Source organism: Cydia pomonella, chromosome 26 (assembly GCF_033807575.1).
Source record: "Cydia pomonella isolate Wapato2018A chromosome 26, ilCydPomo1, whole genome shotgun sequence".
NCBI lineage: Eukaryota > Metazoa > Arthropoda > Insecta > Lepidoptera > Tortricidae > Cydia > Cydia pomonella.
In genome coordinates, this window is record NC_084728.1 from 2,417,593 (window position 1) to 2,445,491 (window position 27,899).

The 27,899-nt window shown below is 38.3% G+C and overlaps 1 protein-coding gene across 1 annotated transcript in view; it reads right to left on the reverse strand.

Moving 5' to 3' along the window:
• Positions 1–27,899, reverse strand: part of LOC133531850 (uncharacterized) — a 118,823-nt gene that overhangs the window by 4,425 nt on the left and 86,499 nt on the right. Inside the window, exons 15-27 of the mRNA XM_061870245.1 lie at positions 22,954–23,014; positions 21,702–21,793; positions 19,066–19,539; positions 17,740–17,848; positions 17,104–17,177; positions 14,347–14,431; positions 7,909–7,990; positions 6,720–6,816; positions 4,893–5,003; positions 4,594–4,752; positions 3,350–3,447; positions 2,793–2,896; positions 857–930 (exon numbers count right to left, since the gene is read on the reverse strand). Of these exons, the coding sequence (XP_061726229.1) occupies positions 857–930; positions 2,793–2,896; positions 3,350–3,447; positions 4,594–4,752; positions 4,893–5,003; positions 6,720–6,816; positions 7,909–7,990; positions 14,347–14,431; positions 17,104–17,177; positions 17,740–17,848; positions 19,066–19,539; positions 21,702–21,793; positions 22,954–23,014 (1,620 nt within the window). The remainder of the gene's footprint in view (positions 1–856; positions 931–2,792; positions 2,897–3,349; positions 3,448–4,593; positions 4,753–4,892; positions 5,004–6,719; positions 6,817–7,908; positions 7,991–14,346; positions 14,432–17,103; positions 17,178–17,739; positions 17,849–19,065; positions 19,540–21,701; positions 21,794–22,953; positions 23,015–27,899) is intronic.

Here is a 27,899-nt window from a genome sequence, read left to right on the forward strand (position 1 = left end):
CCGTGCTTGCGCTTTTTTCGCTTCGGTACACGCGCACCTGCAATACGGGGTTGAGTTTTGGGCAGGAGCCGCGGAGTGGGAGAGAGTGTTTCGGCTTCAGAAGCGCGCAGTACGTGCAATAGCGTGCGTCCCGCAAACTGTTTCAGCGAAACCGATATTTAAGAGCCTAGGTATTTTAACGCTACCCTCCCTTTTAATATAACAAATGGCTGTGACCACACGAGGTGAAGTTGAATCCAACCCCATTAGTAACGAGTCTTACCGGAGGTACAAAACCCGAAGCGCGAGCGCCGGAAAACTACCCCTTTTACCTCTCAGACTCGCCAAATCAAAAAAACTCGCTCACGTTATGGGTCGCAAGGTTTATAATCACCTCCCAAGCGAAATAGTTGCTGCTCCTAGTGCGTCGGTTTTCAGAACAAAACTAAAAAACTGGCTTGTCGAGCAGGCTTTCTATAATCATAGCGAGCTATTTTGTGTTGATTTAGGATAGGATACACATACTGTTGTACTGTATTTTTTGTGTGTAATTTTGAATACTTAATTATCTGCAATATGTACATATGTACTTAAGTATAAAATGTATTGTGACATGTAATATGATATTACCAATAAATATGATTATGATTATGATTATTATGATTATGATCTGGAATGACATCCGCTGTACTGTGCCCTACCACACAAAGCGAGATGATATTCACAGTGCCCATACCTCCCTTTTGGACGTTTAAGACCTGGGTCCAGAATTTTTATATTTGAATTGTATTTTGTAATGTGTCACATGGGTTGGTATACCTGAAATATTTTTTTTTGAATTTTTTTTTATTTACTCTGGTTGGCGGTATGTAAGTACCTGTGTGTGCGGGCGGCGCTTGTCGTCGCGCTCGCGGCTGCCCTCCGCCGCGTGCCTCCGCGCGTCGTGTTGGCCTAAAAAACACTATATTGTTTAATAACAGCATAAAGCAACCTATTATTTAACCCCCAACGCAAAAAAAAACGGGTGTTATATTTTTAACGCCAATGTCTGTCCCAATGTTCGTCTGTAGCATCGTAGCTCTCCAACGGATGAACTAACTTGACATGAAATAGGACCTAGATGTAAGTGCAAAACCATAGGTTGTAAAAATATAAATAATAAGTGTGACATAATATATAAAATTAAGACTAGATATGGGATTATAAAAATATATGCATGCATAATAAGTACCAAATAAGTAGATTCACGAATAACGATTGAGATAATTGTAAATTAAAGTATGTATGACATTGCAATGCCCTGCCAGGGCCCATATGACTCTGAATGTACTTAGTTATTAAGATCTGTACTAAACTATGGTTGCAATAAATAAATGACTAAAAAAAAATGACTAAATGACTAAAAATGAACCGATTTTTTTTCACGTGAAAACGAGTATCTTTGCGGCAGTTTTAAGCTATGTTTGATGGGAATCGGTCCAGCAGTTTGAAGAGTATCAGCTCTTTTCCAGAATGATGGAAGTCATTTTGGCATACAATGTTTTTTTTTCGACCTATAACTTAGGGTTTTTTTTTTAATTTAACAGTTATATTTGAGGTCATTTATCAGTATCGAGCGAAGCGAGGTCAAGGACAAACATTTTTTTTTGAGCTTTATACACTCTGATTTTCACTTCGACTGCGAGGAAATTATACAGAAATAATACAGATTACAAATTATTGTCAACTTAATAAGGGTTTTAACCCCTGGTTTTTGTTTAAATTAACCAGTCAAGAAACGACGTTGAAGTTTTTAAATCTATAGTTGAATTTAGACTGTCATTTCGGATGTGACATCTTGTATATGAAAGTGAAGGAGTAGATGATTTTACTTTATGCACTAGAGCATAAAAAGTTGACAACATAAAGACCGTAATGTGTCGTAAATCGTTTTAAAGTATATACATCTTCGACTAAGGCACGTAGTGCTAATTTATCGCACTAGTGCGATAAAGTAGCACCATATGTACTGTAATAGTACATTACGATACAAGTGCGAAAAATAGGAAATTCGAAACGAGTGGCGATAAATTAAAACACGACCGAAGGGAGTATCGTATAACGTTTTACAGTACATATGGCCCTTTAAATGTTCGGCACAAGTAACGTAATATGCAAATTTTCGCACTAGTGCGGTAAAGTAGTACCATATGTACTGTAATAGTACATTTCGATGCTAGTGCGGAAAGTATGTCATTAGTTCACGAGTGCTGAGATATCATCAAGAGTCGGGACGAGTGAAGAATGACATTTCCGCACGTGTATCGAACGACGTCTTTTAATACAGTGCCGAAAAAAATAGAAAAACAATTTTAAATATAAAACATTGTACTATTATTACCTCAGTATCGTTATTTACAATTATTTGTGTATAATATCGAATGTTGCCTTTGGAAACTTAGTAAATGCTTGCAGTAAGAAAAAACGCCTCTTCTTTGACAGGCGTTTCGGCAGCTATTCCGTTCCATTCAGACAACTTATTAAGAACGGTTTTTCAATATTAAAATGTAAACCGTGTTATAATGACGAAGAGGTAAGTAATAAGATATGAAATATGTATATTTTTATTATTCTTACATTACAGTAGGTTTTTATGTTCATTACGACTTTTAAAGGAAACTAACATTAACACTTATCAATAAGTAGTCATGAATTGGAACAAGTAAACAATTGGAAAAGTGAAAAGCACTAGTTCGCGAAAACCAACTTTCCGCACGCTAAACGGCTACGTAAAGTAGCACTTTTTGAGCAACTGTATCAAAAAGAATAGTTACTAGTGTGCGCGTGCGCCTGCATGTTGCGTATGGAGTTGACGATGGCGCGCGCCGCCGAGGACAGCTGCGGGTCGCCGCGCGCCGCGCCCGCGCCCGCGCCGCGCCTGCAACGCACACACCGACCTTACACGCTGTTCTATCTTCCTAAACGTGGTATTCCACGTGCGCGCGCGTGTGTGTGTGTGTGTGTGTGTGTGCGCGTGTGTGTGTGTGTGTGTGTGTGTTTTTACAGAGGAAGAAAAATACATTTTCGTATCATCAGGCCCCATCCATGTGGATCCATTGCCTACACTGGAGACTGCCCTTAAACAAAAGATTCAACCAGAGACATTAATAGGAGCAAGTTCGTATATGTCAGTTTTGACACTGTCCGTGACTCATGGTACGGGTACAGAGCATTGCGTAGTAAGTAAGTAAACGGAGACACGCAAGAAACACGTGCTCTGCGTCTTCAGCAACTCCAGGACAGGACGGCCATGTACGTGTGTGTGTGTGTGTGTGTGTGTGTGTGTGTGTGTGTGTGTGTGTGTGTGTGTTAAACAATGTATCCAGCTCACCCTACTCTCCCGTTATAGTTGGGCGGCGCGTTGCCTAGCAACCCGTTGCCGCTTTTTTCCTTGTCCTGAGTGTTTAGTTGCGCCATTTGCTCCTTTATCTGTAAAAAGTCACGTACACGTTTGTAACGAAACTTTAAACACAATTGTTACAACATAATTCGTCCTTTGGAGCCGTTTTTCACAGTCTAAAATATAATATGAGTCCGCTTTAGGCTACCATTTACCTACTATGTACAATAGTATATATTCCTTTTTACAAAAAACACACAAATGAAATTAATTTACAAACTAAACTTAAGAAAAATAGTCAGTTTCATCCATACCTATCGTGTCTTGAGCCTTATCTCATCCGTACCTGTTGTATTTTGAGCCTTGTCTCACCCGTACCTATTGTATCTTGAGACTTGTCTCACCGGTAGAGTCGGACCAAGCTAACTCTATATAGCACTTGCAATGACAAAGTGTGAAATGTCATTATTGATGTCAAGTTTTTGTTATTAAAAATGACGTTTAACTTTAACTCAAAGGGACAAGTTCACCTTTGTACTTCTTACTTACTTACTAACTTAATGGCGCAGCGACCGAAAATTAGCCTTGGCCTCCGACGCGAGTACACACCAGTTGTCTCGATCCTGTGCCATCTCCCACCAGTTATCGGCTTGGAGATCGCACAAGTCCGCTTCAACAGCATCGGCCCTCGGACGTCAGAGAGGCCTCCGCTCTACCGAGCGTCCCAGGTATGCCCTTCTAGCGCCGCGAATCGATCCTCCTCCATACTCAAAACGTGGCCGAGCCAGCGGTGACGGTGAGCTTTTGTCTCGCCGATAATATTGGGCACAGCCACAAGATCTTCAATCTTGAAATTTTTGCGGAGTCTAAAACTGCAATCTTCTCTTCTAACAGGGCCCAGGATCTATCGAAATATTCTCCTTTCTGCCACCAGGAGCTTATGGGTTTTGATGTACTTATTACTTTTGTATGTTACGTTTAATATGTATTTTTGTACAATAAAGAGTTAACTACTACTACTACGTTCATAATAAGACTCCTTTACTTTATTCTGTTCAAGTCGCTTTCAAGTTAGCTTAGACTTGCTCTACCGGTTCTATCTAGAGCCTTGTCTCACCCGTACCTGTCGTATGTTGTTTTCAAGCCTTATCTTACTTGTGCCAACCTGTACCTGTTTTATCTTGAGCCTTGTCTCACCCGTACCTGTTGTATCTTGTTCTTGAACCTTATCTCACCTGTACCTGTTGTATCTTGAGAGCAATCTCGCTGTCTCTGTCTCTCGGCTGTGGTGTGGTTCGCTGGGATGTGGGAAGAGTGTGGGCGCGTCTGGGTCTTCGGTCCTTGTCTAGCGTCGGGTAGATTGGTTGGACTATCGGGTACGGTTGTGGTATCATCTGAAAACATTTGGGGAAGGTGTTAGAAAAGCTCAAATAATTCATTTCAAGATTGAAAACAAGTTTTGCAATCGGTTTGTTTTTCTAATACTAATTAAACGAAGTATACACATATGTAAACTTGATTGTCATATATTTACCTGTGGGTACATGTAGGGGTACTGGGGGTAGACGGGGCACAGTTCGTGCATGAGAAGTTTCGGTGGCGCTCCGGGTATCATGGGACTACCCCACTGCATCGCATCTGGGTACTAAAACAAAAAAAGTAAATCAACAATCAAATTGATCTCTAGCGAATCGTTGTGGTTAAGGGAGATGTATAATTAATCCTGCACCAATATATATGTACTATCGAACTTGTGAGGTAATGTATGATAATCTGATTGTATTTTTTTATTATTGTACTTTTACTGTTATAACCACAGATCTACATATACCCTAGATGACGCAAATGTATCTACCTCGCGTGTCCGAACCCCGAGGAATCATCGAGGTTGGCCGTCGCTATTGACAGTCCACGCGTGTCATTTGTTGCAGACGGACGTCATAAAAACTTAAAAAATGCCCTGTTGCGTGATAAGTAACTGCAACTTTGTTATTATTTCTCGAGTAATTGTGTAAAATTCTCTGCGACATTTATGCTTGAAATTTATGCCCTAATTCATAAGCTTAAATATTATATTATAGGACATTCTTAAATATTATAGGACATTATTAAATATTATAGGACATTATTACACAAATTGACTAACTCCCACAATAAGCTCAATAAGGCTTGTGTTGAGGGTACTTAGACAACGATATATATAATATATAAATATTTATAAATACTTAAATACATAGAAAACACCCATGACTCAGGAACAAATATCCATGCTCATCACACGAATACATGCCCTTACCAGGATTTGAACCCGGGACCATCACCTTCGTAGGCAGGGTCACTACCCACTAGGCCAGACCGGTCGTCAAAATATAAGCTGTCGAATGATTATTATTTTTTAAATGTGCGACAGGTAAATGGACAGATAATGGTACACTAACCAAGTGCAGTCGTGTTTGGCGCCATAAAACTTTGAAAGGGTGCATTTTTAAAATGGCTGTGAAAAAACATAGGTATGGGGGGTGATTTGTCGATAAAATTCTTCGTACTATACGTGGTTAACGGCTCCACTATACGTACACAAACACATTGGATATATAAAACTTTTAAAATTCAATTCAAATATTATTTCTTCCAAAATTCCGTTCAATATCATTCGTCTGTCAGAAAATTGATATCATTCATGTTAATCGATTTGTGATTTTTAGGTTATTTAAAACGATTGTGTATTTCTATATTAATCTCTCGTGTTTCAAATAAATACAACGAATATATGACTGACTGACTGACTTGAGATTACGCGAAGGTATCCAACAGCGTCGATAGAATGAAACCTTATAAGCGCGACCTCTCACATTGAAACTATTCGGCGTACTACTCGATTTTTGGCGTAGTTCGCGGGCTAGCGGGGAGTAAGCGAACGAGACCGCAGATATAAAATCTATGAGTATGAGCGAGATAGTTAAATCGTAGCGGGGCGAAGGGGCAGCGGTGTCTTTGAATCGTTTTGAATTTCCCATCACTAAATTTCGGCTGTGACGTCACAGGAGGTGGTAAAAAGTCGGCAAGCTTGGTTTCAATACAAATCGTGATATTTTCTTTATCTAGGGTATATGTACTTAGATCTGTGGTTTTAACAAATAAAATTAGTAAGTTATGTTTTTCCTCGAAAGTCTGTTGAACAAAGTCGTATGAAACACGTGTGCATTGGTCATTACACACATAGGCTTTTTTATTGCATCCTCGCTTTTAACTCGCCTCACAATATCGCCTCGAGTAGTCGACTGTAATGAGTTGAAATGAACAACGTAGCACATTAGTATCGAAATGTACTGTAAGTTTTATATTAAAAATATGAACTTACGGGATAGTGTTGCACATTGTGTTGCAGCAACACGTTGCCCACGGGATACGGTTGCTGCAACATTTGCTGTTCTAGTTGCCCGTAGCCGACGCTGTAACTGAAAATAAATGTACACCAAAGTGAAGTAGGGCAATACTCAAAAAGCAGTATTGCGTTGGTATTGCGCTATGAAAAGCAGTAATGTACATCGAACCAAAACATGTAATTATCATAACCTCAAATTTTACAAATATTTACGATCAACGAGCGTGATTGTATATTGTAGGCACCTTGACGTTGCTTAAGTTCATGCACAAGCTTATTTAATATATTGGTATTTAATGGTGACAGCGGAAATTTCTCTTGAAATAGCAACGATTCAGAATGTAAACAAACATGATGGCTGTCATTCACTATCCACAATCCACAGATAAAACACAGATGACACGCGATTTTGGAATTGTTTGAAAACAGTGTTGTTAACCCGCTATTATTCAAATTTGCCGCCTTTTGCTACTGACAAGATTTCCTTGACTAAGTATATATAGTTTTTTCTACTCGTCGATTGTAATGGTTGAATTAAGATTTCTATCCAATACTTAAATACCATTCAAAAGAACATCTCTGAGGAACAAAGAAATTTGATTTGGCCTATATTCTAATATCAGTCGACCTGACGTTTAATATTCGCAATGTAAAGTGTCAGTTGGAAACAATTTTTACAATATTCGCATGTTACTTGATATCGAACAATATGGCAGTCGGCTCCGACTCTATTTTGTCTCTGAATAAATAAAACAACGGATGCGTAACATGCGCGAAAAAGTTTGCATTAACGCCATTTGACGTTTGAATTAGTTTGTCAGTATAAAATTACTTTAGTTTTGTTGAAGATTATGATATTGATGTAGATAAAAAGCACTGCGTATAACTAGGCATTAAAACATGATCCTTTTATGAAACTCATTTCATTCGTTTCATAAACCCACACTCGTGTTTTAATGCCTTTCATTATGTAGCAGTCACATAAATAACTATTCTTTCTTCTTTCTTTCCTGCCGGGCTAGCACACGATTGGCGCGAGTGTGAGCGGCGAGATAGACTACCCGTCCCACTTTAATTAACATAGAAAAAGACGGGTAGTCTCGCGCCAACCGTGTGCTAGGCCTACTGAACAAACGTGTAGTATCAGTGAGTGCGTGGTACTCACGGTCGCTGGTGCTGATGCTGGTGCGGCTCCGGGCAGGCGCCGGCGCACGCGCCGCACGGGTACAGGTACTGGTACGACGGGTCTGCGGCAAGGGGGGGTTTAACATTAGGGAATGCAATAACCGACCAAACATCATAACCGGTTTCGGTTATGCTCAAAAAATAACCGATAATCGGTTACGGTTATTTTCGACAAAAAATGATAAATTTACAATCAAGTAATGAAAATAATAGCCGGCTAAGTGCGAGTCGGACACGCGCACGAAGGGTTCCGTACAATTATCTAAAAATCACTTTTTTGTATGGGAGCCCCCTTAAATATTAATTTTATTTTGTTTTTAGTATTTGTTGTTATAGTGGCAACAGAAATACATAATCTGTAGAAATTTCAACTGGCTAACTATCTCGGTTCATGAGATACAGCCTGGTGACAGACGGACGGACGGACGGACGGACAGCGGAGTCTCAGTAATTGGGTCCCGTTTAATCCGTTGGGTACGGAACCCTAAAAACACGAAAAAAAAAACGAACAGTATTAGGGGATGTGACTATGAGTCTTCGTTTTTTAATAAAATACACAAAATACAGTAAAAGTGAAAATATGACCTTGGACGTGATACAATATTCAATCAAAATATTTCATAGATAAAGGTACTTTTGGTATATTTTCGTCATTAAAGTACACGAATCACGAAAATTATAGTCACAGGCGTCACAGACAAAAAAAGGCAGGATTTTGTAGTCCTTAGAAGTTTAATTCATAAATAAAAAACCGAAAATAACCGTAACCGGTTATTTGAGTTTCCAATAATCGGTTATGAAATTTTGTCAAAATAATCGGTCACGTTTATAGCCGATCTGCATTCCCTAGTTAATATTATAAACAGTACGCATTGGATGGCATTTAACCCTTTGAACGCTATCAAAGTCGTGGTTACTAGTCGTGCCCACAGCGCCAAGGACAACTATAGGTGTCATGGCGGACGCTGTCAAAGTAACCTTCGCACTTTCGAGTGCGGTTTACATTAGCTCGCTTGCGCCCGGGAACTTGGCGTTTGAGTGATGTTTGTGTTTATGACATAAGGCTGAAAACTTATAATACCCTGCGTATCCAATATAATAACATTTTCAGAATGCTGTTTGGGGTTCCTCGATTCTGTAGCGCCTCTGGAATGTTTGCCGATGCCGCTGTAGAGGACTTTTATACTATAGTGAGGAAGAAGACGGCATCTGTGGTGAGGCGGATGAGGGGGAGCGCAAACAGCATCCTGAGAATGATAGCAGAGAGGTGGGATTCGGATATTCTCCGCCGTTATACCGAACTCCATATCATACGACCTAAGAAATAGATATTTGTATGAAACCTGTAATATAAGATAGTTTACTAATGTAGTTTTATAAGTGTCTTGTAACTAACAATCTATGGATCGAAGGAATCTGAAAATAAATAATTTTTATTTTTATTTATTATTATTTTATAAAGGTCTCTGCCCACTACACCGTATCCATCACCGTAATGGGAACAAAAAAATATTCTTTGTATTGAAAACTATGAGACTGTGAAATTCATATAGATTCGCTTGAATTAATTTATATTGTAATTTAATATTATGTAAGAAGTAAATCAAAAATCTAAATCTATGCCCGCACGTTTTGTCACCGACCAGCACCGTTGCGTGCCATTCACGTACCGACAAAAATTGTCGGCGAGTATATTTTGCCGGTGCAGATACGTTCCGCGCACGGCACGCGACGTTGCCAGAACGGTGCGTGCAGGCGAAACGGTGAGCATACGGGCGAAGACAATGTAAAATAGAGGTATACTGTCATAGTGTTATGTTCCTGCCGGTGAGTAAGGTTGCCAGAGCTCAACAAGGGGCGGGAGGGGGTTAAGGTCGGCAACGCGCATGTAACTCTGGAGTTGCAGGCGTACATAGGCTACGGATACTGCTTACCATCAGGCGGGCCGTATGCTTGTTTGCCACCGACGTAGTATAAAAAAAAAAAAACTTTATAGCGACGTAAATTAACTGCCATCTTTCGACATATAATTAAAAGTTGTAGAACGCCATTTGACTTTGATCGTTATTCTCTCACTGATATGGGTTCAATTTGTTAAATATCAAAAAGTGGCGCCATCTAATACATCAAAGGCCAAAGGTATAGCAGCATCGTTTTGAGCGATGGCGCCAGAACCTTTAGGTTGTGCCCGGTAAGATGGCGTCACTTTTTGATATTTAACAAATTTAACACATATCAGTGAAAGAATAAGGATCAAACTCAAATGGCGTTCTAAAAGTTTTACTTATTTATGTATCGAAAGACGACAGTAAATTTACGTCTTTGATACGGGTTATAACCCCGTATAATGATCGTTCTGCTCATTATATTTAAACGCGTTGCCATATCTCTTGCTAGTCTCATACCATCAGTACCCCTAGTGTAAATTTAGTCGATAGCGAAACGTGACGTACGCGTTTGCGTTAAGTCTCATTTTGTATGGGTTTTTAAACAGCGCGCCAAGCGGGACGTTTTGGAAAGTCAAAAATCTCATACAAAATGACACTTAACGCAAACGCGTACGTCACGTTTCGCTGTCGAAAATATTTACACTAGGGGTACTGTTTTAGAAGACGCACGTCAATATTATTAAAATGGATGGCGACAAGTTAATTGACTGTCCGAAAATACGAATTTATATACCTAGTGACGTCTGAAAATATCGATACGAAAAATGTGCCAAAAATATGGGCAATAAAGTCGTATAAAAAAATAAAATATAAATACATATTTTTGTCACTTTTTTCGTATCGATATTTTCAGACTTGACCGTACACTGAAAAACTAGTTATTTACGATACAAGTGCAGAAAATAAGAAATTCGCAACAAGTGCTGATAAATTAAAACACGACCGAAGGGAGTGTTTTAAATCGACACGAATTGCGAATTACCTATTCGCACATGTATCGTACACCGTTTTGCAGAACATATGGCACTTTAAATGTTCGACACAGTAACGTAATATGCAAATATTCGCACTAGTGCGGTAACGTAGCACCATATGTACTGTAAATAACTATTTTCAAAGCGGCGTGAACCCAGTAACATCGTGATCCTCTGTTGTTTCTTGTTCGTCCTCGTTTATAATAATGTCTATCATTGCCAATTCTCACATGGACAACGTTCTCTAATAGGCATCGTAAAGGTATATGAATAATTTTCTTGTCAAAAGTATTCGCTTGCTCTTCCTGATAGTCTGGATCACGCGAAAAGACAAGTGAAACTATTCAAACTACAACTACATAAATATTTTTACAGTACATATGCCTACTTTACCGCACTAGTGCGAACATTAGCATATTACGTTACAGTGTCAAACATTTAAAGGGCCATATGTACTGTAAAACGTTGTACGATACATGTGCGAATAGGTAATTCGCAACTCCCTTCGGTCGTGTTTTAATTTATCGCCACTCGTTTCGAATTTCCTATTTTTCGCACTTGTATCGTGCGAAAAATAGAATAAAAACAGGATGGCTCAAGTGGAGATCTCATACTGGAGTTATCTGTGACGCAAGAATGCCAATTAAAACCAAGGGCACCGTGTACAAACGAGCTGTGAGACCCGCTTTACTTTACGGATCTGAATGTTGGGGAATGAGAAAGTGTGACCAACAGAAAATACATGTCACTGAAATGAAAATGCTGCGCTGGTCTGGAGGTGTTACTCGGTTAGATAAAATTCGGAGTTTTTTTGGAGAAATCGCGAAACGTCTTTTTGACGTAACTGGTGACCGAAGAGCTGGCGGCTTCCTCGCACAACGTATCAGTATTGCGATACAACGAGGAAATGCCGCCAGCATCCTTGGTACAATGCCTCAAGGGCCTATTTTAGATATAAGCTAGTTATAGTAATCATCTGTATATATCCATTATTATCTTGTATATCAAATTGAAAGCAATAAACATATACTTAAATTCGGAATGAGTATATCCGAGGTACTTTTAAAGTTGCAGATATACATCATAAGATGCAGGAAGGCCGACGCTGGTATGGTCATGTAATGCGCAGAAACGAACACTACATGACGAGACGAGTGATGGATATAGACGAGGGCAAGAGAGGCAGAGGCCACCCACCAACCAACTGGACTAGAACCATCTCCAAGGACATGACGGAGCTAGGCCTAACGCCAGCAATGACTAAAGATCGCAACAAGTGGCGATCATGTATCAGGAGGGCCGACCCCAAATAGGGAATGCGCCAGGAGAATGATGATGATCGTAATGTACTATTACTATACAAGGACAGATATGTACAGGATACAGTACCAACGATGGTGATGAATCATTGGGCCGATGACGTAGGTCGTAGACTGTGGGAACTGAGTAATAAAAATGAATCAACATCAATCAATGTTGATAGCAGTGTTAATTATTTCAATTGGTGGACAATCTTTACGGGGTCTCACCTTTGCATACATCATATTAACAGCCTGGGCGGGCAATTATACTCGTAGATTCTCGGGTCTATGCCGACCGCGCAGCTACACGCGTTTGTTTACGAGTTTCGGAAATGCGTTACCACGGTGGTTCCTAATCATAACCTTTTCGATATAAATAAATAAATAATTGGGGGCAATCTTAAACAGATCGACCTAGCCCCAAAACTAAGCAAAGCTTGTACTATGGGTACTAGGCGACCATATACATACGTATATAGATAAATACATACTTATTATACATCGAAAATATCCATGACTCAGGAACAAATATCTGTGTTCACCACACAAATAAATGCCCTTAGCGGGATTCGAAACCATTGTTAATATGTTACTTCAGTTACCGGGAGACTTACGCCATTACCCATCACCCCTAGTTCAGAATGATTCTAAGTATTTAATACAATAAGTTTTAGGTAAATATAATTGTTTTCAAATTTGATTTATGTATTTTTCGAAACTGATGCACGAACCGAAGTATTGTGATGTAATTTTCATCATTACACATGTAACGTTTTTGAAATTGAACATAAACCTAGGACTCCTAGTGTAAATTTATTCGATAGCGTGACGCGAGGGTAAGCGTTTGCGCTAAGTCTCATTTTGTATGGGATTATGAGTTTCCAACAAAACGTCCCGCTTGGCGCGCTGTTTCTAAATCTCATACAAAATGAGACTTAACGCAAACGTGTACGTCATAAATTTACACTAGGGGTCAGTTCTGCACAGTACGTTGTTGCTTTACACTTTGGTCCGTACAGACCCGGCTGTGCGCGACTCGACCTGTATGCATCTGTGTTCTTGGCGTTCAAAAGTTTAATAGAAATATACACAGTTTATTTGGTGTAACATTAAAACTTAACCTATAATAAATCTTATTCTAATACATCAAAATGGATGCCACTCAGCATATGCCGATGAATAAGATACTTAGCCATGGCGCATTTTTAGGGCAACCAGGGAAACAACAATAAAAAAAAAAAAAACTTTCAAAAACGACTAGCTAAAGAATAAAATAGATTTCATGATTTTAAAAAAATCTATAAATTGCATGTGTACTACATGTACAATTATTATATTATATATGAACGCACAGGCAGCTTATAACTAATACGTGCACATTATTTCGAAAAAAAACACTATATTTTACTCGACCCTCAATAAATCCAGGGATACACTAGGGGACAATTGTCCCACGACGCCTACCGCCAGCGCTAGTCATGCACCGTTACGACTGGACTAGTACAGGTTCGATCAGTTCGTCTGTGCAATTTTACTTTAACTTAGTTTTACCAAAGAGAATTTAAAATCAAAGTGGTATGTCAGAGAGAACTTTGCGGTCACAGTAAATTTACTGCTATTTTTCGACACATGATTAAAACTTTTAGAACGCCATTTTACTTTGATCCTTATTATTTCACTGATATGTGTTAAATATCAAAAAGGCGCCATCTAATAGAGCATAGGCCAAAGGTTATGGCGCCTTCGCTCGAAATGATGCCGCCATACTGTGGCTCCAAAGTTTTGTGTTACGTATGTCGTCATGTTGTATCTCTTTTTTGTATTAAGTTTGTCTACTGTGTGTAATTTTTTCTCACTTAATGGTCTCATTCGAAGATCAGCGCTGGAAGTCGCCAGCAACATGCTGAGATGAAGCCATTTCGTGACACTTTATTCTCACTATTTTCTCTTTTATGTATGAGTATTGACTGTGTGTTTTATTATATTCTATTCAATTATACAAATGTCGCCAGCGTGTGTCATATCATAAGGCACGCGATGTCGCTAGACTGTCGATTGTGGTCCGGCAACGTCACGCCACTCCACCCGGCGTCACTGGTGACACGTGTCTGACGTGTCGCGGGACAATTGTCCCCAAGTGTGTCCCTAGCTTAATGTACAGAAGCAATGAAAGTTTTTTTTTTTATTTACTCACCAATTCTAAACGTATCGTTGTGGGGAGACGGCGCCAACTTCTGTTCCTCCATCAAAGGCTGGTACATTGGCTGCAATGGTTGATCCTGAAATATAACACAACTATCAATATATAGGGTAGAATTTCTTCATGGATCAGTAAGGGCAGCTACCAGATCCCGTGCTGCTAGGCGAAAACAGTCTTAGAAGACCCTTAATTTTAAATAAATAAATAGTATAGGACATTATTACACAAATTGACTAAGTCCCACAGTAAGCGCAATAAGGCTTGTGTTGTAGGTATATATATAATTATAGTCCTCCTCATCGTTTTCGATGACGGCGACTCTAAATAAACATTATGGACGTTGTCTAGCATGAGCCCTAATGTGGCTGGCCAGGCCGAACTTGCTCTTAAATACTTTATTGCACGCGTGACAATAAAGTTAGCCAGCTGCGTTGAACGTGTACACGTAGGAGGGCTTAGGTCTCTCTTTCCGTAACTGGCGTTTTATGTCTAGGCTAAAAATTAGCGTCTACAGGGCGGTCCTATCAAATATCAAACATTTATTCAGCAAATAGGCCACAGAGGCACTTTTACATGTCCATTTTTACAAACAATAAAAATTACAAAAAAAAAAAAAACAATTACAAATATGGAATCGATGAAATAATAAATACTTTATTAGAGATGTATACTGTCTCTAAATGTCAAATTACACAAAAAATATGATAAAAAATAAAACCAACAAATACTAAATTTCTTTAGAGATGTACAAGTCTCTAAGTGTCAGAGATAAAATATAAAAAAAGATATTAAATTATCCTTAGAGATGTAGAGGGTCTCCAAGGCTTGAATTCTTATATAAATAATTAAAAGACAAAAGATTAAAACAGACAAGAACCGAATGAAGTGTCTCACGTTAATGCCACTCAAAAGTAAAGTTACATACTTATAACAGATATAACATAACCTGTGCCCCGTGTAAGCTTAAACAGACCGGTCTCCACAAACAGAAACTTATATATGGAGACATGGTGCCTTTACAAAACAGACATAAGGAAACTGTGTTGTAGGTACCTAGACAACAATATATCTTATACCTTTAAACGAGCAATTCTTGTATATATGTATATATGTATATATATATATATATATATATATATATATATATATATATATATATATATTTCTGTGATCTCGGAAACGGCTCTAACGATTTCGCTGAAATTTGGTATATAGGGGTTTTTGGGGGTATACAATCTATCTAGATTAGTCTTATGTTTGGGAAAACGCGTGTTTTCGAGTTTTCATGCGTTTTTCTTTCGACGCAGAATATGGTCGCTAATTTCGTGTCGCCGGCCACTGTCCGTCTGGTCCAGCGGGTTAAGCTTAAGACGCGGACTGCTAAACGAGTGTTACGGGTTCGAATCTCGCCCGGTGACTAACTTTTGTTTTTTTTTATATGTTCAAGTTTAATTTAGTAAAAAAATGTAGTTAAGATTATCACCTATAGACCACCATATTACAATAAATAGTTATAACCGAGCAAAGCTCGGTCGCCCAGGTACTATAATTATAAATACTTAAAAACATGGAAAACACCCATGACTCAGAAACAAATATCCGTGTGCATCACACAAATATATGCTCTTACCAGGATTTGAACCCGGGACCATCAGCTTCATATGCAGGGGTCATTACCCACTAGGTCATCATCTGCCTGCGCCATTTCCTATCATCTGGGGTTGGCTCTCCTTGTCAGTTTTCTCCATTCTGGGCGATTACCTACTACCCACTAGGTCATCAAAATTAAATGAATAAAGATTGGCGATTAAATGAATAAAAGGTCATTTTTGACAAACTTTTTTTTTCATGCCAATCGATCCCATTCCTATCCAGGATCAAAAGCTTGTATTTGACCAAAAAAAAAAAACGGCTAGAAAAGTCACAAATCGAGGAAAAAATTTCCCATACAATTTGTATGGAAATGAAAACTTCTATTTTTCACATGCTATTTTTTTATGCCAATCGATTCTATTCCTATCCAGTAACAATAGTTTCTTAGGAGTCAACTTAAGGCAATGTACTAAAAATCCACAAATGAAATAAAACTTTTTTCATACATTTACTATGAACCCTGTATTTCAGCTTGTCTGGTTCTGTTCTAGGCCTACCGGTCGAAAGAATAATATTTGCAAATATTGTTCGTAATCATAGACGTGTTTAAGCGAATCCGTCAATGGAATATCGTGCAATATTACCTGCCTAGGCCGACAAATTGGCCTTTGAGCGCGCGTCGCGCTAAGGTTATATTTGAGGGGTTTTGTATTCATACCATTGACATATATCTTACTCTGTATCTTTAGGTATTTAAATAAAAGTAAACAAACAATTTGTACATTTTCGTGTAGTTATAACATTTATTGGTTAACCAACCAAATACAAAACCGCCTGGATCTGTCACTGAACGACCCGACTTTAACCTACATTATTTGATCATGTAATGCTTTCATCTACCCTCAACTGGCTTAAGGAGCCATTTGAGGGTAGATTTTGTTTACTTTTATTTAAATACCTAAAAATACAGAGTATACGGAACAAATTAAATTATTTTATGAAACCTTTTTTTGATTTGTGTTTTTAAGTAATTTGATTTGTTCCCTAGTTGGATAGATGGCAGCGTAAGCTGAAGACCCGGGTTCAATTCCCGCCTCGGCCACCAGTGGATTTGTTTTTTTTTGTATGATATCCATTTCAGTTTATAACAATATTTACCATTCGAACTTGGTTGAGGTAGGGGTAGGCTGGGGCCACAGTCGGGAACACCATGTTCGTAAGGGACACTGGACCTGAAACGTACAACTTGATTTGTTTATTTAATTTAATTTGGATAAGTGTGTATACTATACTACATCAGTGCGTAAACTAAAGATTAGAATCTCAGTTCAATGACGGAACGTTCAAAGCCCCAGTTTATCGTAATGTGCAGGTATGATTGTTTCAATGGAGCCAAGTTCAATTGAGTCAATTGAAATCGGTCAAAACGCCGCTTTATTGTGCTGTGTAGCTATGATCATTTCAATTGGATTGAGTCAATTTAAATAAATAAATATTTGGGGACAATCGACCTAGCCCCAAACTAAGAAATGCTTGTACTATGGGTACTAGGCAACGATGTTAATACGTGTATAGATAAATACACACTTATATACATAAGAAACACCCATGACTCAGAACAGATATCTGTGATCATCACACAAATAAATGCTCTTACCGGTTTTCGAACCCGGAACCATCGGCTTCATAGGCAGGGTCACTACCCACTAGGCCAGACCGGTCGTCAAAATATGATTTGTAATTCGTTGCCATAAGTCAATTAAGTAAACTTTACTAACAATAAGAGGTACTCACGAAGATTAGGGTCGACGGGTACAGGAGTGACTTTGGCCTGGGCCATAATGTTGTACACGCCGACATCAGCCATCATGTGGTTTTGGACCATTTGGGGAGGGGATGTAACCTGAAATATCATACGAGTAATACGCTGATTAAGTTTCTTAAGGCGAATGCTGGCGCAGTGCACGGAGCGGGGTCCACTTTTACAGTCGCCATCAGATATATCGGAGCGGCCAAGGTGCTCACAAATATCTGAACACGCCTCTATTGTCAAGGCTGTTAGTGTGTGTGTCCAGATATTCCTGAGCACCTTGGCCGCTCTGATATATCTGATGGCGACTGTCAGTCAGTAGTGCCCCCGCCAAGACGATCAAAGCGAAGCGCAAGGGCACTAGCTGAGAGCTATGTAATTAAAACTTTACTATTGACATCATATCCCCGGAATTTTGTTTATCTGGTATAATCCAAACCCAAGTTATGATTATGAGGGTACAAAAAAACGACAAAGCGCTTCGGGAAATAGTACATTACTATAGAGGCCGGGAAGCGTAGGGTTGCAGGCCAAGTAGATATATACGCGGATAGAGATACGCGGCCGGCAACCCCGTTTCTCGCCGAGATATGTGTACCTAGTGCTTTTTTCAAACTTGCAATTAAAACAAAAAATTGTAGTCAATTTGTTTTGTGGCGACCTACTCGGCTCGCCACTCTACCAGCGGTGTACAACCTTACGCGCGAAGTCCGCGCGCCTGCACGATGCGCCACCGCCGTTGCTTAGCAACGAATATGCACAACAAATCACCGTACCAAGCTAACTGAAGCTAGTTGATGGTTGGATACCAAGACGTTGTGTCACAATTTGACGTTAAAAAACAAAAGAAGGTTGCTTTACATCTCATCTTCACTCATGCCACCTGATATGTAGTATTTCCGGACCTAATTTGACGTAAGTCATGTCATCATTTCATAGCAAGTTTGAGAAAAGGTAGGTTTCGCTTGGCTCGTCTTGGCACGGTAGTGCAGATAATGCCTCGTCAGCTGCCGCTCCGTTGGTGTAGGAAAAGTAGCCTTCCAAACAAATAGGGAATTTGTCCTTTCTTCCCGATTAAGTACATTCTTGGACTAACAAATGCAATCGTGCCCAATGTATCCCCATTTTTAATAGCCAACAATCTTCTTCAAAAAAACAATCAACAGCTTTATAGATTCTGTTCGGAAAGATAAGAGTTGTGGAATGTATTGGGCCCCATATATTCTATGACCACGTTTTAGCACGGTTTTACCTAACTCTCTATTGTCAATCTGAAATTTAAAACATATATATCAATGCGAAAAAATTACCTCGTCATTTCTAAATCCCTTGTGGTAATGCTGCGGGACATATTGCGGCATCTCAACGCTCTCCTGATTCGTCAATTTGTTAGCCGGCGTCATCTGATTGGTCGCATTGTCGCTAGCCGCCCTTTGATTGGCCAACGGATCGAACGACGGCGGCCTCTGATTCGATGATTCGTGCGTTCTATTTTCAAATACCTTTGGTTCGTACGACCGCTGGTTTTGGTTTTCAAATTCCGTTCTTTGAGGCTCGAATGGGACCTGATTAGCTGGTTCAAATGTTTGAACATTCTGAATCTCTGGCCTCTGATTGGTCGGTTCTGTGACGCGCGTAGCTGCAGCGTCGTAAGATTGTCTGTGATTGGTTGCCGTTTCAGGCGACGTAGTTTGATTGGTCGTTTGTTCTGTGTTTTGTTCGTAACGGTGTTTGACCGGGCTTGATGGTATCGGGGTAGTTTTTTGCTCTGGTTGTACTGAAACCTGTCAAAAAATAAAAGTTTAAGATATTCTTTCGAAGGCCGCGCCTACCGTGTGCGGCGCTTTATTATGAACCTTATCGGAATGCAGAAAGATTGATATTGGACTGTAACCGCGCTACAGTTAAAGTCATTCGCGGTCCAAAGTGGGCGAATTGAACCGGACAGATTTTAAAGGTGTATTCTTGACCGCATTTAGAGACTAAATGAAAATACAAAGTTTCCTGAAATCGATCTTGTTTTAGAGATGAAAGAACACTGATATCTGATAAGCTAGCCGAAACGAGACTACGCTGGTACGGACACGTTATGAGAAGGGCCGAAGACCATATGGCCCGTAAAGTGCTAGCTATCGACACCGGTCCAAGAGGTTCCGGAAGGCCCCGTCTCACATGGCTATCAGTAGTAGTAAATACTGACCTCGAAGCTCTAGAATTAGATCCAATGACGACCCAGAATAGAACAAGCTGGCGAAAAGCGATTAGGAGAGCCGACCCCAACTGAACATGGGATAAGGACGGAGAAAGAAGATCTTGTCTTAGAGATAATGAATTTTTTTGTGAATATTTGTTTCTGTTATAACTTAATGAAAAACGTCTTTTTAGCTGTGACGCTGTCACTATGTGACTTGGTGTACACATGTGTGTACATTTTTTTGCGAATTTGGCCAAAACTCATTTAACATGTTTTGCTCCCTATGACCTCAGGAATGCGTGGTTAAAATCTTTCGGATTTAATTGGCTTTTTTTAATTGAAAAAAAATGGCTTTTTCTTCCCCGCTAGGAGGGATCAAATTGGCACTTTTCTTCTCTGCTCGGAGGGATCAAAGTAACACTTTTCTTTTCTAGGACACTATTTTTTTTGCATACTATTGTTTTAAGCTTAAATAATACTTTTAAACATTCTAATATCCGCATAGGTGTTGTGAAAAAGCAGTATAGATCGTGCCATTCACGATGACGCACGAATTTGACAAATCTAACCTTTATTGGGATGAAAATACGAACCAAGGCACGTTATTTCCATCTTGGGCGTAACACACTTGAACCTCTCACTACGCACAGGATTCTATTTGAGAATCCCGCGCTACTCTATATTTTAAGTTACGATATGATGTTTTTAAAGGAAATCAGCGAACACAGTACAAAAATCTGCTTTATCAACCTCCCTGTCATGCTGACATTTTTATAAGCGTAATGCATGCAATATAATTATTGAAATTTATAATAACCTTCCTGACAATATCAAATTATTGTATGATTTAGAATTTAAGACAAAATTAACGAGATGACTTCAGGAACATTGTTTCTAGTCTGTTAAGGAGTATCTGGACTGTAAATAATTTTAATGCTGTCGATACTTATTCCTAAAATTTGCATGCCAAATGACTGAATATACTCACTATTTATAAGAACACCTTTGTACATACATATTCTAACGAATAAATTATCCTTTTCTATTATAGAATCCTTCGATTCAATGTACGCCCCCGCCGTAAATACCTATATCATTTTGGTCCCTTGTGACACACTCTACTAATAAATCCTTAGCATCAAAACTACTTATGAAAACTAAATGTTGAAAATAATCAACGCAAGGTTGCAAATTCAAAACGGGTTTGTAAAAACTACTTAAACCATTAGGAAGTACCTATTACAAGTTTTTATTTAACTATCAAAGTTGGTTACAAGCTTTTATTTAACTTGCAATGTTGGTTACAAGCTTTTAATTAACTTGCAATGTTGGTTACAAGCTTTTAATTAACTTGCAATGTTGGTTACAAGCTTTTATTTAACTTGCCATATTAGTGTGGGTCAAATCTTGGTAGCTAAATTTCCCGATTTCCGCTTGAGCTGAACTTTTGGATACATATGTAAATCGGATGACAATGCAATATTATCAGTTAGTATTATCATTCAAATTGTAACACTTTCTCATTATAATTATGGTTTTGTAAATTAAAGCAAGAAATATTACTTTGCTAATCCGCGAGAAAACATACATATAATATAATTAGCATGGATTTCCGCAAAGTAACGCTTGATTCTATTAATTATTTAACGCTTTGTAATTTTTTTCTTGCATTCCCACATGACAGTGGGTGAATATTTAACAAGGTATTCGAGTTTAGCCGAAAGATAGTCATATTTACGCCTAGGTATGTACCTTGTTGTCGCAGCTCCTTTGATTGCAACCATCATGTCGCCGACACTCGCAGCAACACTTGCTCCGACCGTCGTCGCAACGGCATTCCGCTTCTGCGAAAACAAAATAAAGAATAATTTCTTGTTTTATTCTAATTATATCCAGAAATACACTGAATAAAATAAAACAAGATACAGAGTAAAAACAGCGCATTCGATTATAGCGTAATCTACCAAATATCACCATGAATCAATGGAATCTAGTACTATTCATTCTATGTAAGATAAATTAAGTATGTATATCGATTGTTGCAATTACTCTTTTTTTTTATAAACTAGGTACTTATTACAGTTGGACAGGCAGTTGTATTATTATATGTATACAATAATATATTTTTTATTTTAGACCAGGTCCATAAATATACATTATATGTATTAGTAGCAATATGAAATAATTAATTAATTCAAATTAAAAAAAAAAAACAAATTCAAAAAATTCAAAAAATTATTCTGCAAGTAGGCCTCAAGGGCTCTTTTACAAGTCAATACAACATTTATAGTAACATCATATAGTGACATGAAAAATACATAACAACATTTATAAATACAACAGCCAATACCTGGGTAAACATTACATTATAATAATCTTAAAATAAAAAATTACTACAATACAATAGAGATGTATAGTCTCTATGGTTAAAAACACATTAAATCTGGAGATGTAAAAGGTCCCCAATGTCAGAGTACTAATACTAATAAAATTTGGAGGTGTAAAGTCTCTCCAAGTGTCAAAATAAAATTTATACTAAATAATTAGTAGTTAAACAAAAAATGAATTCGCAGTTGATAGTCTGGACAATGACTGACTATTTTTAAGACATTTTTTGATATATATCCATTAATTTATTAAATAATACATGTAAATATGACGACCGGTTTGGCCTAGTGGGTAGTGACCCTGCCTACGAAGCTGATGGTCCCGGGTTCAAATCCTGGCAAGGGCATTTATTCGTGTGATGAGCATGGATATTTGTTCCTGAGTCATGGGTGTTTTCTATATATTTAAGTATTTATAAATATTTATATATTATATATATCGTTGTCTAAGTACCCTCAACACAAGCCTTATTGAGCTTACTGTGGGACTTAGTCAATTAGTGTAATAATATCCTATAATATTTATTTATTTATTTAAATATTAATGACGATCATAACATAAATTCATGTAGATAAGTTTAGCATAATTTATAGTATTATATTATGAGAATAAATACCTGTATCTATAAATGAGTGCTGTTTCTCCAATCGCCCTCTTCTTTTATCGCAATTTTGAATCTGTAACAAGAAGAAGATAACTTTCTAAAACTATTCCTTTTACATGAAAATATTGTATTAAATGACTAAAAAATTAAAGGCCATAGTCGAGTTCCCATAGTAAGTCGGCCCTTAAATCAATTTGACTTAGGGGTTTTTTTGTGACTACCTCTTATGGTGAAGGATAGGTGACAGTTTTTGACTTATTATTTTTTGAAGTTTTTTTCTTTAATTTATTGAATTTCGGGATGTATTCAAGCGATTTGCTTAATATTTTAAAATGATGTTTTTAGCTAGATATGCATCGATACTCAAAAAACGAACAGCAGTTGTCATTAAAAAAAAGAAATAATAAGACAAAAAAATAAAACTCTTTTTTTAATTTGGTTGTGGAGTAGTGATACCTCTTGATGAATGAGATTTTTGACTTTCCAAAACGTCCCGCTTGGCGCGCTGTTCAAAAACCCATACAAAATGAGACTTAACGCAAACGCGTACGTCACGTTTCGCTGTCGAAAATATTTACACTAGGGGTACTGATTCAGCATGCAAACGCGTCGGTATTACGAGTAAGCTTGGAGACGTCGCCAGGGAGAAATTTTGATTCCCATTCAGATTCCCAAGAGTCCCGTAGGTTAGATCATGGAATCTCAGCGCTGGAGGACATGTTTCGATCTTGGCTAGGAACTTAGAGCACACAATCCAGTCATAATTTTAAAACGACTTAATTGCGTACATTTGCTTTTATTATATTTATTATATTATTTTATACAATTCCTCGCCAGTCTGCCTGTGGCCACGAACGTAACGTCACGTTCGAAACGTCAGGCCATATAATAAACGTAAGTTTACGCGATTAGGTCCCGTATTAGTTTTAAAATTATGAATGAAAATCGTGTTGGTTTAAATCAATACATAGTCCAGTGTCCTTAAACTACGTCCAAAAGAGAGGTATGGGCATTGTGAATGTCATCTCGCTTTGTGTGGTAGGGCACAGCCAGAGGATGTCATTCCAGATCTAGAGCAGAGCCCAACTGGGGAAGTACCTCCAACTTACAGAAAACCGTAGCCAAATAACACTAGACCCTACTCATAGTGTTGTGTTCCTGCCGGTAAGTAAGGTTGCCAGAGCTCAACGAGGGGGGGCGGGTTTAGGGTCGGCAACGCGCATGTAACTCCTCTGGAGTTGCAGGCGTACATAGGCTACGGAGACTGCTTACCATCAGGCGGGCCGTATGCTTGTTTGCCACCGACGTAGTATTAAAAAAATGTGTCCGAAATCGGTCAGGTATATCATAATCATTACTCTTCAAGTGGCATATGTCGTTTTTGAGTTGTTGGAATTTTGATTTTATTTCAATTAATCAAATTTGAAATTTAAATGACGTAATCGGTCGGCAGTCGACGGCCTGCCACTCCATGGGTTAATGTGTTTATTTGCATAAGGACATCCTGTCTGTGAATTATGACTAATGCCTTGATCACACGTACCGAGTAAACGGGCGAGACAGTGCTCTCGGCCGAGTACTCGGTGCGTATAAACATAGCGCCGAGTACTCGGCCGAGCACTCGGGCGAACGAAGCGGCGAGTCAGTAGCTCGGTGGACGTTATATCTGCTAGGCCGAGTGCCCACCCTCCCGCTTCCCCGCACTGTCTCGCTCGCTCGCTCGGCAGGTCTGAACGCGCACTGACTCGCCACTCGGTCGTCACATGGGCACATCGCCGCGCGCGTCATATAACTGACTGTCCTAATTTCAAAACATGTGTGAACAATTACTCGCTTACATCACTGTCTCGGCCGAGAAACATTTTACTGTCTCGCCCGTTTACTCGGTACGTGTGATCAAGGCATAATCATTTCTAATTTACACGTACCTATGCAGTATCGTCACGTGTTATTACCCGTGAATCGGTCACTTATTTTGAATTTTAATTAAAACAGTTGATTGAATTGCTTTAATCAATTGTGATATTGTAACACCTGTAGGTAAATTAAAATGCACTTTTTACAATATTTGACATGTAAAATATACTTTGTCTCTAACTATCAAAATTGTTCAATGTTTGATATTTTTGCATATGAACCATTTTTTTAAAACTTCAAATATTGTTAATTTTTATCTCAGTAGTTCTTCTTTTACCAAATGTAATGTGTTGTCGTAAATGTAATGGTGCTACTTTCCCGCACGCGTGCGGGAATGAGCACTTTCCGTGCAATGTCGAAACTTTAGTATTTAACCATATGTATATTTAACCTGTATATTTAACCATAGAGACTATACATCTCTATTGTATTGTAGTAACTATTTATTTTAAGATTATTATAATGTAATGTTTACCCAGGTATTGGGTGTTGTATTTATAAATGTTTTTATGTATTTTTCATGTCACTATATGATGTTACTATAATGTTTTACTGACTTGTAAAAGAGCCCTTGAGGCCTACTTAAAGAATACATTTTTGAATTTTTGATATTTTTTTTAAGAGCCATATTACTCAAAACTTTGTACGATACACGTTCGAATAGGTAATTTGCAACTCCCGCCGATTTAAAACACTCCCTTCGACCGTGTTTTAATTTATCACCACTCGTTGCGAATTTCCTATTTTCTGCATATCGTAAATCCTCCGTATCGTATTCTTTCTTTTTGAGTTTTTGAAAAATCGTAGTTAAATATGAATAGATTTTCGCACGATAGAAAAAAATCACAAACATAGGTCTAACGCACCTTAATAAACTTTAACAATTATTGCAAAAAATCTAGAAAATTGCTTTTAATAATGCGATTTATTTTTGATCGAACTCATCGATTACTTTCTTTTTTGTTATAAGTTACTAAAATAACGATTCAAGAACATGATAAAACCTTACAGAAAACCGCAGCCATATAACACTGTTCCTGCCGGTGAATAAGGTTGCCAGAGCTCAACGAGGGTGCGGAGTGTTAGCTTCGGCAACGCGCATGTAACTCCTCTGGAGTTTTTTTAAATACCACGACGGTGACAAACAAGCATACGGCCCGCCTGATTGTAAGCAGTCACCGTTGCCTATGGACGCCTGCAACTCCAGAGGTGTTACAGGCTTCCTGGGGATACATATGATGCTTTCCAGTATAAAAGTTTTGCCCTTCTTCACAGGTTTTAATCAACTCATTTTATGTTAAAACATATGTTCTTTCGCTTATCACAACGTTTGTTGTGACAGACGACAGAAAACTCTGCGTGCTAAAAGTGTGTTTCTGACGGGCTTTCAATAACTGTCATTATAAGTAATATTACAATTATGTACCTAATGTTGGTACACTGTATTAGCCATACTATTTTATTAACATCCAAGTAAAACTCTGCGTTGACATAGAAGTTACGTTGGTAAGCCTGGAATAATACTTTATGATATAAAAGCCTAATTTCTAGCTCGATGTTGGAAATATATAAAGTTTACTATGGCTGTTTCGTTCAGTATTATTGCAGTTTACCATTTATCAGCTATCGTGACTTATTTTAAATGACTTATTTTATTTAATATGATTTTAAAGCAAAAATGTGACCAAAATAACGGATTAGTATGAGAATTGACAGAAACACACGTAGCATTTTTGCTATATTTGGCCACATCAAGCGCTGTGATGATTCCGGCTTCCCCCACCACCCGCTTTGCACGCTTCCAATAAAATAAAAATAAATAAAATAAGCCTTTATTGCTGTTCTACAGTGATAACAATATTAGGTTTTTCTTTCCCGACGACTGAGTTTTGTAACAACAGCTTGTCTTTCGACAAAGGCCTCCTCTAAAGAGTTCCATTTCTCCCTCTCTTGCGAGTCTCGTCCATCCTGGGCCGGCCACTTTCCTGAGGTCATCTTCCCAGCGTTTCCATTGGCCACCCTGGTTCCTTTCACAACCTATTGGGCACCATTCTGTTATCTTCCTAGTCCATTTATCAGTTTTTTCTCTTATCGTTTTTTGATTACCGGTTTGGCCTAGTGGGTAGTGACCCTGCCTACGAAGCTGATGGTCCCGGGTTCAAATCCTGGTAAGGGCATTTATTCGTGTGATGAGCATGGATATTTGTTCCTGAGTCATGGGTATTTTCTATGTATTTAAGTATTTATAAATATTTATATATTATATATATCATTGTCTAAGTACCCTCAACACAAGCCTTATTGAGCTTACTGTGGGACTTAGTCAATTTGTGTAATAATGTCCTATAATATTTATTAATTATTTATTTATTTATCATGTGTCCTTCGCGCACGCTTCCAATACTCAATAAGGAAAATAGACGCATTGTTATAGATTGTCCTCGTAAAATGGCGTTATGATATAATTTATGTAAACACTACACTAAGAATGTAATAGTAATAGATGATGACTTCATTTTTCACCGATTTGATGACTGGTCTGTCCTAGTGCATAGTGGGACTTTCGGCTCGAGCGCCATCTTGATACGCCTCGTGATTAATTCCTTTGTTTTTTTGCTCATTAATATTATTTGAAGTGTAATATCGATTATACAGTAAATTAATGTGGTAGTGTGCAGTGAATGGAGAATTAATCTTGAAACACGTTTAACCACCATTTTGGAGTCAACGGACACGTGCTACTTGTAATGTCCTACTATCGTTTGACAAGAGCTGATAAAATCACCGTACACTGTCTTGTACTAACCGTACAATTTTAGTCGTATTTAAAGCTCATAATACCTTGATACTGGCGAAATAGTCCCATTGGACTGAAGCCATAATTTTAGAAGAATAAAAAGAAGTGACACTAGTGACCCTGGCTATAAAGCCGATGGTCCTGGGTTCGAATCCCGGTAAGGGCATTTATTTGTGTGATAGCATAAATATTTGTTCCTTAGTCATGGGTGTTTTCTATGTATTTAAGTATTTACATCTTATTA